General features: G+C 39.6%; 2 protein-coding genes across 4 annotated transcripts; one reads left to right on the forward strand and one right to left on the reverse strand.

Annotated features, from left to right (window-relative positions):
- Positions 1–5,052: 5,052 nt before the first annotated feature.
- klhl31 (kelch-like family member 31) lies at positions 5,053–9,494 on the reverse strand. Of its 2 annotated transcripts, none has more exons than XM_006800733.3 (3): positions 9,380–9,494; positions 6,693–7,898; positions 5,053–6,607 (listed from the first exon to the last, which is right to left on the reverse strand). In XM_006800733.3, exons 2-3 carry the CDS (start codon positions 7,865–7,867, stop codon positions 5,875–5,877), a joined length of 1,908 nt encoding a protein of 635 aa, XP_006800796.1. In that variant the 5' UTR covers positions 7,868–7,898; positions 9,380–9,494; the 3' UTR covers positions 5,053–5,874. The 2 variants fall into 2 exon arrangements, with proteins under 2 accessions (XP_006800796.1, XP_006800797.1); XM_006800734.3 differs by having other exon boundaries at positions 6,693–7,895; positions 9,380–9,460.
- A 1,411-nt stretch (positions 9,495–10,905) lies between these two features.
- Positions 10,906–16,845, forward strand: eloal (elongin A, like). Of its 2 annotated transcripts, none has more exons than XM_087849716.1 (11): positions 10,906–10,983; positions 11,930–11,986; positions 12,089–12,201; positions 12,298–13,102; positions 13,182–13,281; positions 13,357–13,533; positions 13,620–13,717; positions 15,206–15,464; positions 15,637–15,751; positions 16,323–16,426; positions 16,602–16,845. In XM_087849716.1, the coding sequence occupies exons 1-11, from the start codon at positions 10,906–10,908 to the stop codon at positions 16,661–16,663; spliced, it is 1,968 nt and encodes a 655-aa protein (XP_087705842.1). In that variant the 3' UTR covers positions 16,664–16,845. The 2 variants fall into 2 exon arrangements, with proteins under 2 accessions (XP_087705842.1, XP_087705843.1); XM_087849717.1 differs by having other exon boundaries at positions 15,206–15,386.
- The last annotated feature ends 934 nt before the right edge of the window (positions 16,846–17,779 follow it).

A 17,779-nucleotide genomic window follows, 5' to 3' on the forward strand; every position in this document is an offset into this window, starting at 1 on the left:
CTCAGTGATGGCTCTTTGGCCGATGTTACGGCCTCTTTGCCTTCGTTTCTGCAGGTTGAAGCCAGCCTCATCCAGAAAGAGGTACTCATGAGGTCTGGCCATCGTGTCCAACTGTAATATCCTCTGTGAAAATGTGAAAGTGCACAGGTGTTCAGAACAACAGTCAATCAGGTAGCATAGTATTGTCCAGAAGTAATGTAGGCCACTGAGCAACACAGTATGTCCACTAACTGTACTGTGAACATGGATATATACTTACTTGCACTTAATCGTAACGTAGGTCTTTGTGTCGTGCAGAGTTGCGCTCAAAGGGAACCCTATAGATCTGTTTCATCCGCGTCTTTTTGCGCCGGAGAACTCGGTCTATTGTAGCCAAGCTGACATCGTCAGTGCTCTCAAAGTTGACATTATCGGCAATGACTTTGTCTCTGATCTCCCGGCGTCTGATGAGGTTGTTCCCAGAACCATATCCACAATGAGGGTTTCTTGTGCCACTGTAAATATGGCAACCCTCCCACCTCTATGTGGCGTTCTTTCAACTCTAAAGAAAGAAACGTGTTGTCAATTGACATGTGTTACAATACAGTCACAACTGATTTGAAACCAATAGACTACTTTCACAGGTTTGTAAAACTATTGTGACAAAGAAAGCAATCGAGTACAATACCTGTTGTGTTGTCTGAATGCCCTGATAATGGTGGCCACGGTGAACCTACTCAGGTTTGGACGGACTCTTAGTCCTGCTTCAGCCATTGTCACGCCATGGACAATGACATGGTCAAGGACTGTCGCTCGCATCTCGTCCGTTATGATGGTGCGAGGTTGTCTTGCTCTCCCTCCTGGACCTTCTCCTCCCCCATGTTGGCCTGCTCCTCTTCTTCCAGGGCCAGCTCTTCTCCCTCCTCTGCATCAAATTCCTCTTCCCCTGACTCTGCCTTCATCCATTGTGTTTGTTTGGACTCTTCAGCATGCTGTGCACTCTGAACTTGCTTTTATACATGTGGTCACAGCATTAGCAACAGGTGTCTTCAATTTTGAGTCGTTGTGTGTAATGAATGACGCCAGGTGTGTTCATTGTGTTCAAATATTGCTGACTGTGGCAAGCATGTTGCATCACATGAGCTTTCATTTGAGAATATGAGCAGAGTTCTTTTGCAACTTGTGTTTTAGCAAGAAAAGATGTGTTTAGATTAATGACAACGGAGGATTGTGTTCTGTGAATTGTGTCTTCATGTGTTTATGATATTGGTAAATGATGGCTAGATTTAGTAAATGTGTTTAGACAACTGGTCATTTGGTTTAGGGGATTGGCTTTTGCGTTTTAGCATTTGAGAAAAACTGTAAAATACTTTAATAATTTAAAAATTCTTTTTTATTTCTAATTTTAAGATTTTATTTTAGTTTCATTTAAAAGAAAAACAAGCAACACAAAGAAGAAGAAATAAATATCATGACAGTGAGCAACACCAAAATAATCAAAGAACTTATTTAAGAAGGTCTATTTTTTTCTATAGGGTCATCAGCGAGGCTCCACAGGCAACGTCTTTCATCCTCTGTGTTTCTAGCCAGGAACAGATTTAGCTACAGTCTATAAATGGTAAAATGATAATGGAAAAATGGGGCACTGAACTTCAAAATGGGGCACTGAACTTCCTTCCTGTGGAAATCAAGTTAAGCTATTGAATTACTGTTTTTGTTGTTTAATTTAAATTTAATTATCTAATCACGTTTACTCTCGAGCAACTGTTAAAATCAATTGACTATAGGGAAATCGTTCATATTCTCTTTACATTGACCTTTTCTAACGCAGATTACTGTTTGCCATTGTCTTTTCCATAATTATGAACTGATTATTTTGGTAAGACCAGAATCCACGCCAACTCAGGTTAACCTGCTGTATGGCAAAGTATTAAACATTCACTTTAGGCTTAATTATCAAAACTGGTATTATGTGACTTTCTGTCTTGACAAATAAATAATGAATATATACATTTACATGGAAGATTTGGTTTATTCTTACATATATGAAAAAAAGAGGGTTATTACATTAAGAACAATGACTATTAAAGACAAAATATCATTTTGTCTGAGTAAATGTGCCTCCTTGTATACACAGAACACAAAATTAAAACACTGTTGTTTATCTGACATAAGGCAAGCTTTTCGTTTCTTTAGTTTTTTGGTTTCATGTTCATTTGGAGTTTTCTGATTATTGGCTCCCTCTTTGTTTTTGTTTTTTAAAGTAAAGAATAGTATGAGGAAGACTACGGAAAACAAAATCAAAAGCCTCCATGTCCTGTTTGTTTGTTTTTGCAGGGTAACTTATTTACCCTTAGTTTCCACAGCACTAAAATGAACGAGTCATGTTTAGGGTAGAGTGTTCATACTAAGGCAAATTTGCAAAAGTAAATGTAATAATGATACAGCACTCTCGTGAGAGGGCGAGGATAGACCTATTGTATATGCATGAGTTGACAAAATAGCTTGTAGGGTTATTACACTCATAGCCAAATAAGGATTTAAGGATGTGGTTTAACCAAACACAATCGACTGCTCGGGTCACACCCCTCTGTGTCGATAAAACCTGCACAGTCACTTAGAGGCAATCACTACAAGCAATGTCACTGTCGATGTAATGTTTTTGTCCAAATATTAAGAGTTTCTTAAGTTTTATTCATAAATATATAGTAAAATACATTTGTGAGACTCGGTTTACAGCTTGTTTAAATACACGTGGGATGCAATTTTATTTTTTAAATTTTTTATTTTACTATAAATGAATATTTTGCTTTGAATTGAGGATTTATGAGTTACTAAAGTGGCGGACAGCAGCTGTAAGTGAAGACCATAGCAAAACCTGGCTAACATGTACATTACAAGTGATGTTAATGCAATAGCACAAATGTCTCACATGGTAGCAAAAAAATGTGTAAACGGAGCAGAACATGAACAGATGAGAGATCATAAATCACAGTCAAAACATAACTAACAAATTTCATTGTTCGGGCTGTAAAGTCACGTTTGCCTTTATGACAGGCCGTGTTAAACATATGATATACTCATGTAGGTTGCCTGTAGCACCGACTTCCGGACTAGCTGTGAGTTTTGCTTGTAGGTAGATAAAAAATCCCCTTTCACACTCTCACTTAAATAATCTTCATGTTTATGTAATTTACAAAATGCTTAACACATTCTCCACGTGTATGGTTACATACTTATATAATAATTATTTTGTCTCGTTTCTTATATTAATTACTTGTTTCTTTTTTTGAGTGTCTGGAAAGCAAAAAGGTGTGGCAAAGGTTGGAGGATTGTGAAGTACTGCAGCTAGATTATAAAGATTAGATTATTAAGCCAAAGCATGTGCTGCCATTGTATGGGGTTTAGAGAGGTTAGGAGAGGGTGGAGAGCTCCCACTGCCCCCCCAAGAGCACAAGGCAACATTAAAAAAAACCATTCAGACTTTCTGTTTGAATTGCTGTTGTCTTCAGGCAGACGTTTTAGGACATCAAAGATAAGGACAAACATATTATAGATAAGTTTCCAAAAACCACTAAACCACTTCAGTTACACTAAACTCTGCTGGAGAATGACTCATGCGATCAATGGTCATGGAGACTTTCACTGTATATTGTTTTCTGTGTATGTGCAGAGATTCAAAATGATGTGTCAAAGACATTACAAACATTGTGGGACCTATAAAGACTGAATTAAGACCAGAAACAAAAGGTGCATATCTCTTGGATATTTTAGAAGACAGGAATGCCGCTTTGCTACTCTAGCCAGTTTACCAACGACGCTGTGAAAACCACGCACAACTAAATCCCGCTGATAATCATTCAATTTAAGGTTTGTACCGTCAAACAATCCAATTCAATGTTATTTATGAAGCATTTCTTTTTTAAAAACAACAGACTTTGACAAAGTGGTGTACAAAGCACCAAAACAACACAATAAAACAATAAAAACATTAATAAGTACAAGATAAGAAAACACCACTCTCATTCTCATTAAAAGCCAAAGAGTAAAAATGAGCTTTAAGACGTAGTTTAAAAACAGGCAACGAGGGGACCAATTCTAAATCGGGCAGGGAGATTGTTCCAAAGTTTGGGGCTATAGCTGAAAAAGCTCAATCGCAGCTGAGTTTTTTGGGACTAGCAGGCCTCAGTGACCTCGAGGGGACATATGGAGTCAACAGCTCAAACTCACAGCTAGTTTGGAAATAAGACATTGTGCTACAGGCAACGTAGATGAGCATGTCATATGCCTAACGTGCCTCAAGGGCTTGTCATAAAGGCCAGTGTAACTTTAATAATAATAATAATAATAATGGATTGCATTTATATAGCGCTTTTCGGGACCCCTCAAAGCACTTTACAATACCACTATTCATTTAATCTCACATTCATACACTGGTGAAGGCAAGCTACAGTTGTAGCCACAGCTGCCCTGGAGCAGACTGACAGAGGCGAGGCTGCCATATTGCACCATCGGCCCCCCTGGCCAACACCAGTAGGTAGGTGAAATGTCTTGCCCAAGGACACAACGACCGAGACTGTCCGAGCCGGGGCTCGAACCGGCAACCTTCCAATTACAAGACGAACACCCAACTCTTGAGCCACGACCGCCCGACTTTACAGACTTAACAGTGAAATATTCAAGTTATGAAATTAGTTCTCTTGATCAGCTTTTGACTGTGAGTTATGATCTCTTATCTTATCAAGTTATGCTCTGTTCAAACACATTCTACTTTTGCTTCCATGTGAGCTCTTTGTGCTATTGTATTAATGCCACTTTTAATGCACATGTTAGCCAAGTTTTGCTGTAATACTTGCAGATGGTGCCCACCAGTTTCTGACTCATAAATTCAAACTTTATGAGTTGTGTTGAAAGGTCATTGGATTTTTCAGCCCAGTTACAAAGCACAGAAAGCTGTAAATGCACATATAAATTTGCAAACACAACACATTCTGATTTGTTGATTTATGCAAAGTGTGCCCAAGAGTAGCAATAAAAAATGGTTTTCAATAAATGACCACAGCTCAGACTAGCTTATCCTTATTCTCTTTAATTAAAACAAAGAAAAAAATGGAAACACATGAGCAGTCAGGGAATCCATAAATAACGATTTCCAGCAAAGCTCAGGCTCTGAACATCATTCCCGAGTTAACTTGTTCCTTTTTTTTTTTGTCCTTTTTACAAAAACAGTGTGTCACCATCACATCTAAACTCATTCAACCCTCATTGTTCCAGCACGTTCCTAACCCCAACCTGTTTTCTTTGCTGCAATAGTGTTTATGGTGATCACACAACATACAGAGCAAAGCTGCAGAATGCTGCACGTGGCACACAAGCAGAGAATCTGCAGTCTCGCTCCGTGGTGCGTTTCAACACCAGTCACGAGCACCTACTCCTGGTAGGTGACGCCAACACTTATTCCAGCTCCAGCTTCTTCTTCTTTTCAAGTATCTGAGAATCACAGTAGCTATAATCACCATAAACAAGACTGTCAGACCATACATTGTTTCCATGGCACTGGGCCAAAAAAATAGTTGTGCTGCAAGTGAATTTTAACAGGAATCTTGAAATTTATATCTTATATTTGATTTTAAATAGCACTCCATTTGCTGTAGAAAAAAGGCTAACAAAATTATTCTGGCTGAATTGGCCCCAGAGTTTGATTTGTCAAAAAAAAAGAGGAAAAAATAAAGAAGATAAATTAATAATTTACTACATCAATTTATCTCTTTCATAACCATTGCCTGGCTTTACTGATGCCAAATATAACATGAAAACTAAGGACCATTTTCAGGAGCTTGGACAAGTTGGAAACCTCCGGACATGTAAAGTACAAGGTTGTTATGATCTAATTCTTTATATACTGACAGGTGCAGATGAAACTGAACTGGCTCTGGACTCTCGTGTTTTCCGTGTCGGTATGGTGACGACACAGCATGAAATTCCGACTGTGGCTTCTGGCAGCTCATCATCCTCAGTCCATTCATTGAGGTCAGGGTTGTAAACCTGAATGCATTTCTTGTACTTCTTCTCGCCCTCGTTCCAGCCACCGAGGAGATAGATCTTGCTATTCAAAATGGAAATCCCTGCTGTGCTCACCCCCGTGTGAAGAGGTGCGCAGTAGCTCCACTGCCCACTATGAGGGTTGTAAGATTCGACAGCAAGGACGTCCACCCTCTCCCCACGCCCTCCTAGCTGGCTTCCGCCGATCACATAGGCGCGGTCTCCCACAGTGGCGGCACAGTGCCAGCCTCGAGGCGTGCTCAGACTGCTCTTATCCTGCCAGGTGTCAGTGGAGGGATCGTAAGAGCACACAGACCTGGAGTAGGCGTTATTAATGTAACCTCCAGATACGAGTATTTTTCCGTCGATCACGGAGCTGGCGTGGCAGCAGCGGGGGACCTCCATGGGTGCTTTCATCTGCCACTGGTTGGAGGAAGGCACGTAGCACTCCACGGAGGCCTGCACACCATCAGCATTTCGCCCTCCGATGGCAAACAAGAGGCCATTGAATGTGTTGAGGCTGAAGTGGGTGCGCCTCTGGATCATGTTGTTCAAGTGAATCCAAGCATTGAACCGGGAGTCATACCTAAGGAATGCAAAAGGGATTATTTTATGCTATACATACATTAACTAAAATGACAGATGGTGGGCTTACGTGTCTTAGTTCTTACCTGCAGAAGTTGCTCACGGCATGTTTTGCCTGGTTTCTTGCATCATTCTGGTCCTCACCCCCCGCAACATACAGGAATCCGTCCAGGACTGCAACACACTGATTGAAGCTCTTTGCTGGCATCTCCGTCAGCTTATTCCACACATTATCTGAATCTCTGTAGAGAACGTCTTTGCTGAGAGATTTCTCTGTCAAGGCAGGGCGTCCGCCAACTGTGAGAATCACCTTGAGACCACCACGTACTTTTGTTCTGCGTGACTGGAGGATGTTCTGTTGGTACGGAAGCAGATGGTAATTCATAGCATCGACGAGGAGGCGGTGGCACTCGGGGTCCTGCATCATTCTTGGCACACCTTGGACATGATTCACCAGGTCTTGGGGAGTGATAGTGCCAAACCTGATGAGAGTTAGCAGATCTGCCGCATACTTTAACCTCTTCTCATCAAAGTCCAGCCATTTCATGGCAATCTGGAAGGCTGTAACTTCAGAAGGTAGCTGCAGGGAATCATCTGACAGAAATTCGCTGATCTGCTCATAGGTTAGCTTCAGGAACTGCTCCATCTCAGAAAACTCTATGAAGTTCTCTCTCATGAACTTCTGAGTCGCTTCCTTGGTTTCTTTGAGGTCGTAGGCATCAGCGATATTGGCTACGTACATGCAATTCTCCACACTGAGCTCCTGCATAAGGAAGTCACTGCACATCTTCACTAAGGTGCCAATCTGCAGCAGCATGGCTGCAGCAATAGTGCTGCCAATGCTGTAGAGCGACAGAGTGAGCTTTCCCGAGTATGCGTACGTAATTGCAGTAGCGAGGCCAACCGGTGAGAGGTCGTTCAGGTCTATCTTCTGGAGGGTCGAGTCCTTCTTCAAGATGTTTCTAATGTACTCACTGCAAGAGGCCATGACAACCTTGTGCACATCAAATGACTTTGATTTGGTGGCGACTGTTAGATCACAGAGGAAGCTTTCGTTTCTCATGGTGCTCAGACCTTCAAGGAGGTTCGGGGCATACACAGAATCAGTGACTTCAGTCGAAATGCAGCTAAAGCCATTTCCGCCTTCAAGCAGAGTGTTCAGCCCGTTAATCTTGTTGATGGGGCTGTTCTCAACTATCAGGGCCATATCATTTATGTCTCCCTTGCTCTTTTTGGTTGCCTTGCTCTTTTTGGGTGCCATGGTTTTAGCAGCAGAACACAGCCCGGACCTTCTGAAAAACGAGCACATAAATGTTAGCTTTTTTAGTCTATTTCAACTTGAATGGATAAAAAAGTGTTTTATGAGTGAACTAGATAAAACCATCAGCTGCAGATAAAGTGCGACAAATGCAACTTGTGACAGAAATGAATTGTTCTGGGTTATCTTATTGATGAAAGCAACTCATTTTAAGCAGTGGGGACAGGGGCAGCAAAAGACACAGCTACCCAAGTTAATAGGTAAAATAATTGGGTAAAAAAGAGCACCCGAGAGAGCAACTGAAGAAAGTGTTCAGCTCTTTGTGGAAGACCATAAGGGCAAATAGTAGACATTCAAAGACTTTAAGGAAGATTCAGATAACCCTCAGAGAAATACCTGCACAAAAGGGACAAGACGGAGGCTAAAATGAACTGAGGCAAAGCAGAAAAACTGATTGTTAAAGATTTGAAATTCTGTTTGGAACTCATTGGTGCTCCGTCCCCAGGGCTAAAGAAGAAAAGGGAAAATCTAGCTTACTGTCACAGTGTGGGGTACGAGAGCCAGCATCTGTGAGGACATGAGGGTTCAGGAGGTGCACGTGGCACCCTTTATCCTGAAAATCACATAGTCAGGCTTTTAAGGGCAACATATGTTGCCATCCAGCCAACTCGTCTTTTGGTAAGAACCTTGCTTATTTTAACAAGACCATAATGAACTGCACTGAGCTCACCATACCCTGTGTGAACACTGAAAATGAGCTTATATTTTTCAATGAACAATAAAGTTTTTACAGTTTTAAAATGTGATGTGTTGTCCTCATAGTATCATCAATGAGCGAATAATTGCTATCTGTTTTGTATTTATATTTTATATTATGTTATTATATTTCTAATTTATATTAATCATTTTCTTGTCAAATATGTAAGATGTCTCCACCTCCAGTGTTGGTTTTGTTTTGGAACTGTTCAGATTTCTTTTGGCAGATTTGAAAACGTGTGCTACCAGGTGAGCCAGGAGTGTTTAAGTGCATCAGCATGCTCCCTCTTTGCATCTGTCACAATTTATCAGCAGCATGTCCAGGAATAGCAACACTGGCCGGCTCACCCATGACGTTCCTTTTATAGACTTTGAGACATGAACAGCAGGCCTAATGTCCTCTGACTGTTTGCTTGTTCTTTTCTTTTTTGACACTTTTCTTTCATAAATTGTTTCAAGTTTGTCTTAAAGTCTACACTGACGACCATATACAAGACAAAACACTATCAGAAATGTCATTGCTGGCATTATTTACCACAGGCCTAGCAGACACAGATGGTTCTTTTTCCCATGAATATGTTTGAAAAATGAAATTACAAGTTCTACTCATCAGACATTTTTGATATTTTGAAGCACAATATTTGGAGTGAGAAAGCAGATTTTCTGTTCTGTAAAAGCTTACAAATGCTGATGTACGAGCTTCCTCTGACTGCCTCCTGCTTTGTTATAATGCCAAACAATCAAGCTTTAGAAACTTACCTAAAAAATGAAGTTGAGGCCGGTGAAGAGGGAGCTTGCACCTCCAGTTACTGGAGCAGGAGAGAGACCAGCCGTCACCCCCGTGGAAAGGGATATGCAGTAAACTCCTCCTCCAGGGGAGTGGGTTCCAATCAAGTATTGTGCAATACCAGTGGCAGAAGACCCTCAACGTGAAAGTGTTCCACAATAGCCTGTAATCATCTGATGACAACATACTGCCAGGTGGTTGTGTATCCTCAGTGGGATGCCATGTGTCACGTGATTAGTGCAAACAACTTTGTACCTTTTTACAATAAAACTATTAAAAGTAAATATTCATTTGCAGACACGATGTCACTGCCAAATAAAGGTTTAATTATAGAGAGGCACGTGCAACATTTAAGCAACGTTAAAAATGTAATTGCAAAATTCACAGTGACCATACTGTCATTTGTTTTACACCTTTTTTTAATGTAATATTTTTTTTTTGTTTTACAGAATATTTATGTACTCCTAAAATACAGCCAGCTTACATTAAAATGATGTTTCAATGTAAAATGTAAAATATAGCAATTAGTGTCCCAGTGCAGCACATTTAATGATCTGCATGCTAAAAGGCTGCAGCTAGAGACAGAGACAGCAGAAGTCTGAGGAGATGTTGAATAAAGGTGAATTCTGCAGCTTGAGAAAGCATAAAGGTGACATATTTTATTATTAGTATTATTATCATCATCATCATCATTATTATTATTATTATTGTTATTATTATTATTATTATTATTAATAATAATAAAATAAATAAATAAAAATAAATAATAATAATAATAATATATAGTATCAGTATATCAGTATACATCAGCATATAATTGTGGGGACTTTCTCTCTATTGTCAGGTCTTAACTTTACAGTATAAAGTGACTTGAGGGGATTGTTGTGATTTGGCATTATATGAATAAAACTGACTTGAATTGAATTGTTCTGAATCAAATAAATTATTTTTTCAAAACTAACCTGCTTATAGATACAAAACCTTCACTTTTTTAAATCACACCAGCATGGCTTATTGCTGTTTGCTGATTTGAAGGGTGCTATATCCATTTTATTGGCCTTACACGTGTGTTCAAAAGGCCAACAGCCTCCAGATGGACGCCTGCAAATAACCAAAACTGAGTTAAGTCAATTTTAATTTAATTCAGTCAGTACCAAATCTCCACGATAGCCCGTGGGCACGTCTGATTGTAAGACCCACACAGTAAAAGGTCCCATAGCAATAATATTCTCAAGAAGCACTATATGTTACCGGTTCATATACACGTATTTATTATAAATTGTTGTAATTATAGGACCCACCCTCCCAGTAAATGCTTTAAGAAGCAGCTCTTTAAACAATAGGCTTAAGATGATCCGGCATTAGTGGCATCATTTTAAAAGCCACACCTCACATACCATTATATCATTTGTCACTGGTTCCGCCCATTACTATAATAGTGTCATCAACGAGCGCGCGCTGCCCGCTGTGTGTAGACGGCTTCACGTGAGTCACCGTGATGGCCAACAGCTCTGATGTGGTGAAGAAAATCATGAAGCTCAAACGTCAGCTCTCAGACAAAGCAGATCCCGCTACGGTAGTTATCGTTTGATTTAAACGGTTTAAAACGTTTTTATAATCCCAAAAAAAACGGAAAGTTTTGAAGAATTATTTCACCGCTGTTTCATTACCGGCTGAACAAATCCCACCTGCTTTAGTCATGGCTTTGTCTAATCATTGGCTCACAACACCTGCTGCCACATCAGTCGCTATTTAAAAAATGACTTTGTTCCCTTAATGAAAATTATGAAGCTCAATTAGATTTTTGTTTTTGTATCTATATATTTTGTATTAGTATATGTGTGAACAGAAGCTGAGCTGGCAGTGTTTCTCTGCCGCTTTCACACAGCACTGAAAATCCTTTGATTTGGAGTGTGTGTGTGTGTGTGCGCGCGCGGGGGGTGGAGGGTCAGGCTATTTAAACTTGGCTGGCTGCTGCTAAAAATGGCAGCTCCTGCAGTTGTTCAGCTTATGGCTGCTGTCCATCATCAGTGCACTGCAGGCAACTTTAACCACCTATGCCTGTGCAGTATAAGCCTACACATATCGTCTTTGTATCCCGTGGATTAATTTTCAGTTGAGGAATTTACACGCAAAATCTGTAAATGACCAATTTAGCTTTAAAGACATAAGCTGCTGCTGCTACTACTACTACTACTACTACTACCACCACCTCCTATCAGGCAGCCACGGCTATATCCATTTATAGTTCAGGGTAAAAGGAGCAGTCTAAGTGGGTGTGTAAGGTCCCCATACATAGGTTCTGCTCTAAAATGCACAGTCAGCTACTGTGGAAATCCAAAACCAGGACTGCCATATTTGGCAAGTCAGTTTATCTTCGACAGAGATCCCATTCTAGGTACTTTTTAACCAAAAACAATCAATCGAATCACCTTTATGTTGACAAAAATGCTTGAACATTATGAAATGCACCATAGCATGGCTGCAGGCAGTGGGGATAATATGCTTGTCACTCTTTCCAGGTTCTAAAAATCTTGCAGAAACTCAAGGATCTGGATATCACTTTAGATGTTCTTGCCGTGAGTCTCTTTTTCACAGACTGTTTTTTTTTTTTTTTGTTGATGTACATTGTGGTTGTTTTTCATTTTTATTCACCTGATAATGGTCTGATCATCAATTAGGAGACTGGAATTGGCAAAACTGTTAACTCCTTACGCAGAAATGAACAGGCTGGAGAATTAGCAAAGTCTCTAGTAAAAGGTTGGAAAAAGCTTCTCTCCAAAGAATCCACAAGGTAAAGTGCATTTAACAATAATAATAACAATAATAAAATATTGCTTCTTAATTTTATGTGTTTAGCGGCTTAATCTTGAATTTTCATTCTCCGCAGCCGTGGAGAAGATGGGACTTTCTCTGAGAGCCTTTCTGTGAAAGACAAACTAGATGATCAAAGCAGTCCAAATAATGGAAATTTGGAAATGGAAGATGTGAACAATAATCCTCTAACATCTCATCACAGTAAGAATAGTGATTCTTCAGATGACGGCAACTTTAAAACAGGGAAAAGGAAAATGGATTCACAGAAAGGACAATGTGAGGGACGGAAAAGAAAAACAGACTGTGAGAAAAGTCAAGAAAACCAGTACGACGTGTTAACACAGAAGGACAAAATAGACAAGAAGAAGAAGAAGAAGAAAAAGGATCGGAGCAACCAAAAACCTGGAGACAGTGATAGTCTGCTCGGAAACAAAAACTTGAAGGAAAGCCAACAAAAATCCAGATCTGATTCCAGAGAGAAATGTAAAAGTGCCTCTGAGAGTGGGAGATTCGGGTCAGACAGGGAGAAGAACACAAAATCAAAGCTTTCGAAAGAGTCGAGGGGAGGCAAGGAGGATGACAGAATGTCAGGAATGCTGAGAAGCTCCGACGCCCAAAAGAGAAAAACAAAGCATACAACTTCGCTGGAGTCTGAAAGGGAACATTCAAAACACAAGAAGGCGAAAACGAATGAGACTAAAAGTGATCCAGAGGAGCCCTCTATGTCTTTTGAGTCCTACTTGAACTATGATGTGACTGTTTACAAGAGAAAGGAGCGATCTGGAATGAGAAAGCCGTCCAAAAAACCCAAGACGATTCCCAGTGAGCAACAAATAAAAGATCCTGTAATTAAAAATATGGAGTTGGCCCCAAAACAGGTATATTTGTCAAGAATCTTTGCTTACAGAGAAAAGGCCAACTTGCTGATGCTGATTAACAATCCCTCATTATTTATAGAAGTTTCTGGAGCCTGTAATGCACCTGATGAACATTCCTTTGCCTGCTGCTTTACCTGAATGTGAAAAGCCCTCCAGCTTTGACTACTATGAAAGGAAAGGTACACGTTCAGTAAATGCAGGTGTATTTTGAGCTTTATCATCTGGCTCTTGACACCTCTGCTTTCATTTTAAAGTGGAGAAGGAGCCTGTGGAGCCTGATTTCTGTGACGTCTCTGAGGAGTCTGCAGTCTTCACCGGCCAGCGTCTTAACAGGAAGATGCAGGTGTACTCTGGTGCCAAGACCGTTTTTCTCCCAGCCATGCTGAGCTTGTACCAGCAGTGTATCCGCACCCTCCAGAACAACATTAACTGTGAGTGAAGCCCAGGAAGACATTTTTTCCTAGGCTCTGTTGGTTTATGTGTGATTTAATAATTAGGTGCAGGCATCTCTTCTTAGTGCTTTATGAAACTGGCGGGGTCCCGTTTGAAATCCTCGAGCCTGTGTTGGAGAAGTGTACCCCAGAGCAGCTGCTACGCATCGAAGAATGTAACCCAGTAAGAAAGTGACACGCCAACATGTTTAGTGCCCACTGCTGACCAGCAGTGGGTTTACTCCCCCCAGTTTGTACCTGTAAATCTGGGTTGAAAGCCTTGTTTATCTGCTTTTCCTTAACCACCTAATCATTACTGTTTGTGATATGGATTAAGAAATCAGTATTAAGAGCTTCATGCCCCTTTCCCAGAAAAGCAAATATTTACCCAATAGGAGTCAGGTGATCTACCAAATAACCTGAATATTTGTGGATATAATTTTTATGATAATGATCTAATGATAAGTACACAAATATAAATCTGGATTTAAAAGGTTAGCATTTTTAACTGCACTACAATGGTCATGCACTACTTAAGGCAGGGCTGTGAGGAACTTTGGTTTTCATTATACTTCCTGGTTGGTTATTAATTTATTAAATACTTTTCAGTCTATCTGGTATCAAAAGCTGAGAAGTGCACAATTAAAGTTCCCATTTTTACATCTTATGTTTGTTTAGAGAAATGGACCCTACAATAATGTGAAAATACCCATGAGCTGAGATTGTGAAATTGGGCAATCTGTTTATATTTTATATGAAAGGACAGTTACACAAATTCTTCCAAATTAGTTTTCTTTTGATCCTCTAGTCAAAGTTTTTTTCAGTCGTCCTCCTTGGCTATCAGTACAACATATGATCTTTTTCATATAGGCAAGATTCAGCATGTTTTTGATACTGCCTATGTGTCTTCTCTGGGCCTTGGCTAATAAGGTGTACACCTTCAGTCAACAGAGAAGTCTAAACTTGCATGCCAATGGAAAGTGCATCTTTGTGAGAGGGCTCCCACACTTGGCATCGATGATTGAGCCACATTCAAACTTTTAGACTGCGCACGTCATGCAGAACAATATTTATTTGAATAACCTAATCTTCTGACCTCATTATGCTTTATTTATTTTGTTTTGTTTGGTTACAAAGTATGTAGAGGATGTTGTCTCCTCCAAGGAGGTTATATTTTTCGTAGCGTGTTTGTGTAATACTGTAAACACAATAGCTTGAAATATTCTAAGTGATTTCTAATTAAACTTTGTAGGGGTGTAGATTTGGGGTCATGTTAACAATCCATTAAAATTTGGTTTGGCCACAAGGTCTTCAAGGCCTGGACAAAAAAAAAAGGACTTGGAGATGGTGATTGTGACAAATGTAGTGTGTTTTGTCAATTTCAAATTGACCCCAAAATGCTTCTTATCTTTAAAGTATTGTTGAGAGAGAATGCGCTGCCTAATTAGAAATACACTGAAATATACTGTGTATACTGTGGTATATTATAGTTTAATAAGGTCAAGGTATTTATGTGAAGTTATTTACAAAATTAATGTCCATCTATTAATTGTGTAATGTAATATTTGTGTAAACATCTGTCATGGTGCTCTTACTGCACTACAAATTTCTTAATGTTTTTTTTTTTCTTTTAAAGAAAGAACTTTTTTTTCCCCATTCATTAATTTTGCAGATCTATGTCGGCGTGACAGACCATTTATGGGGCAAACATTGTCAGAGAGACTTCAAAGACTCCAAACTTCAAGAGTATGAATCATGGAAAGAGATGTACATCAGGCTATCTGAAGAGAGAGAAAGGAAACTGAAAAGACTGACAAAAACTATTGTCTCAGCACAATCTCAGAAACCCAAAGGTGACTGCTGTACACTGAATGCAACCCGGGTCATTTCTACTGGTGATAATTCAGAAATAAAACAGCCATATGGTCGATGCAAGACATTTTATTGATTGATATTCATCCAGAACTTCTGGATGAATAAAAAATCTGAAATTTGTATAAAGTAGAAGAAAAGCAGTCTCTAGTGATGTTTGTTTTGTATACTAGCTTTCATTAGACCTTTTTTTTTCTTTTTTTTTTTTTTTTTTTTTTTTGCATATCTTAGGTCGGCAGGTGAAGATGGCATTTATTCACACGGTTGCCAAGCCACCAAGAGATGTGCGAATTCAGCAGGAAATTCATGGAACTGCTGTTCAGCAGTCTCATCAGCCCAGGAGCAGGTGGGTTTCAGCGTCCTACATACAGATGATACATTTTCTGACCAGGTTTTCTTAAAATCACATTAGAGCATATTTTTCTAATGTGTATATATTCATGACATTTATATTATTGGTCTCAATATTAAGTACATGAACAAAAAGCCCATAAAAGAGCTTTTCTGGGGGATTTATATGCATCTGTTTATCTTTGGCAAAGTGTGGACACCTGGCTCGCTCTGTTCCTTTTCCACATAATAGCCCTTAACCACAACGTGATCACTAAACAACAGCAGCTTAGCGGGGTCATAACCCATCAGAGATTCATGTGATAACGGTGGGCGAAATGCTTTTTGGGTGAGCTTAGCTAAACACAGGAATTAGAGCAATGTGCTGGATAAACTGGTTTTATTCTAGTTGTAGAGAGCCTTGGGTGCTTTGTTGTGACTTGTTGCAACATGAGATGTGCTCACCAGCAGTGTGTAACACCGATCTTTGGAGGTAGATGGACACTAATTTTGTAGTTTCATCTGCATTGTTTGTTGTTTTTTTTTACCCTTTTAAATAGTTCAGTTTATTTATTTCCTCTGTTCAGTGTCAAGGTTCAGGACAATCGATCGAAGCAGAGTTATGAGCCCAGCAGGCCCAGCAGCACCAGTTCAGGGGGAAGCGGAACACAGGATGCGCGCAAAAAAACAAGTGAGCTGGTAGTTTATGGCTTTCCAAGCTTCCCAGATTGATTGCTTCAGTTGTTTCTTTTATGCATATTTTTCACTGATCATCAGGCTGGAGGTTAAATGAATACATGTGCCATGTGCATAGTAATCCTGACATAATTTTACCTGATGATTTATACTTTTCTTTGTTCTCACAGGAGTGGCTCCAATGATGGCGAAGTCCTTGAAGGCATTTAAGAAACAGCTCGGACGTAGATAAGTGTTTATACAATGCTACGGTGTGGATGTGCACAACATGAACTCGATCAATGATTAACTCTGGGCAGTAATAAGCCTGTGTTCACTTTAGATTATTCTGTGTTGCTTGTCTATATGTACTGTGATCAGGCAGTGCCATGTCTCTTTTCTGCAAGTTGTCTTCACTATTAAATGGGCCATGAAGTCAGCAAATTTACTTGGCTTTGATTTTGTCTCTGTTCTTTAAGGGGAACAAGGTCATCCATTTAATGGCATTTGGTGCCCTCTAGAGGGTATATTGTTAAATATTTTTCTCTTTTGAAATTGGAGAGTTCATAGTCATATTATATGGGCATTTTGGCATTACTGATATCATATCTCTCAGCTCTTGCAGGACTATAAATTCAAAACTGAATCCAAATGTAGCAAATGTGTCAACCTTATGTGCGGTACTGTGCAAAGTCTTGAGATATCCCTGATTTATTAATATTTTGCTCCAAAGAGCTAAAGCTGGACTCTGTTCTAATTTTTTTTTTCTTTTAAAGTGGTCTTGAGCAATAGTTGATGGAAGCCATTTCAACAGACAAAAATAATGGCTGCTTTCTTTGCTCATTTTGAATCCAGTAACCACTTTCAGAGGAATGTTTTGTTTAAATCACTTAACGCTGACCTGTGACTCATCCAGTTACAAAAAAGGCAGAAAACTCATGAACCAATGTTGTGCCTGCACATAACAGACAACTTGACAAACAAGCAGTTTTAATTTGGGTCTTTATGCACTTTTCTTTGGTCAAATCTGCAAAAAATCCAAAGATAAGTGTGATGGGGAAAAATGGTATTTTTGCACAAGCAAAGGTTTCCAAAATGTTCTTTGTTGAAAATGTGGTATATCACTGCATGGCGTCATCTGTTTACTGAAGCCTCACTAGGCATGTCTGTGCAAAGGGTGTCTGTCAAGAAGTCATTAAGAAAGGGAGATGGGGAGAAAAGTCAAGAATTGGACTGCAACAGGTCTTATGGTGAGTGCAAATGTGAAACTTTTGGATTAAATGGTCAGTATATACGGAGGTCAGAGAGGTACAACAGTTACTACAGTCATCTGTAAAACAAGGTGGAGGATCTATCTTGGTTTAGGGTT

This window comes from Neolamprologus brichardi, chromosome 13, assembly GCF_056152115.1.
Source record: "Neolamprologus brichardi isolate AB-2024 chromosome 13, ASM5615211v1, whole genome shotgun sequence".
NCBI classification, from domain to species: Eukaryota; Metazoa; Chordata; class Actinopteri; order Cichliformes; family Cichlidae; genus Neolamprologus; species Neolamprologus brichardi.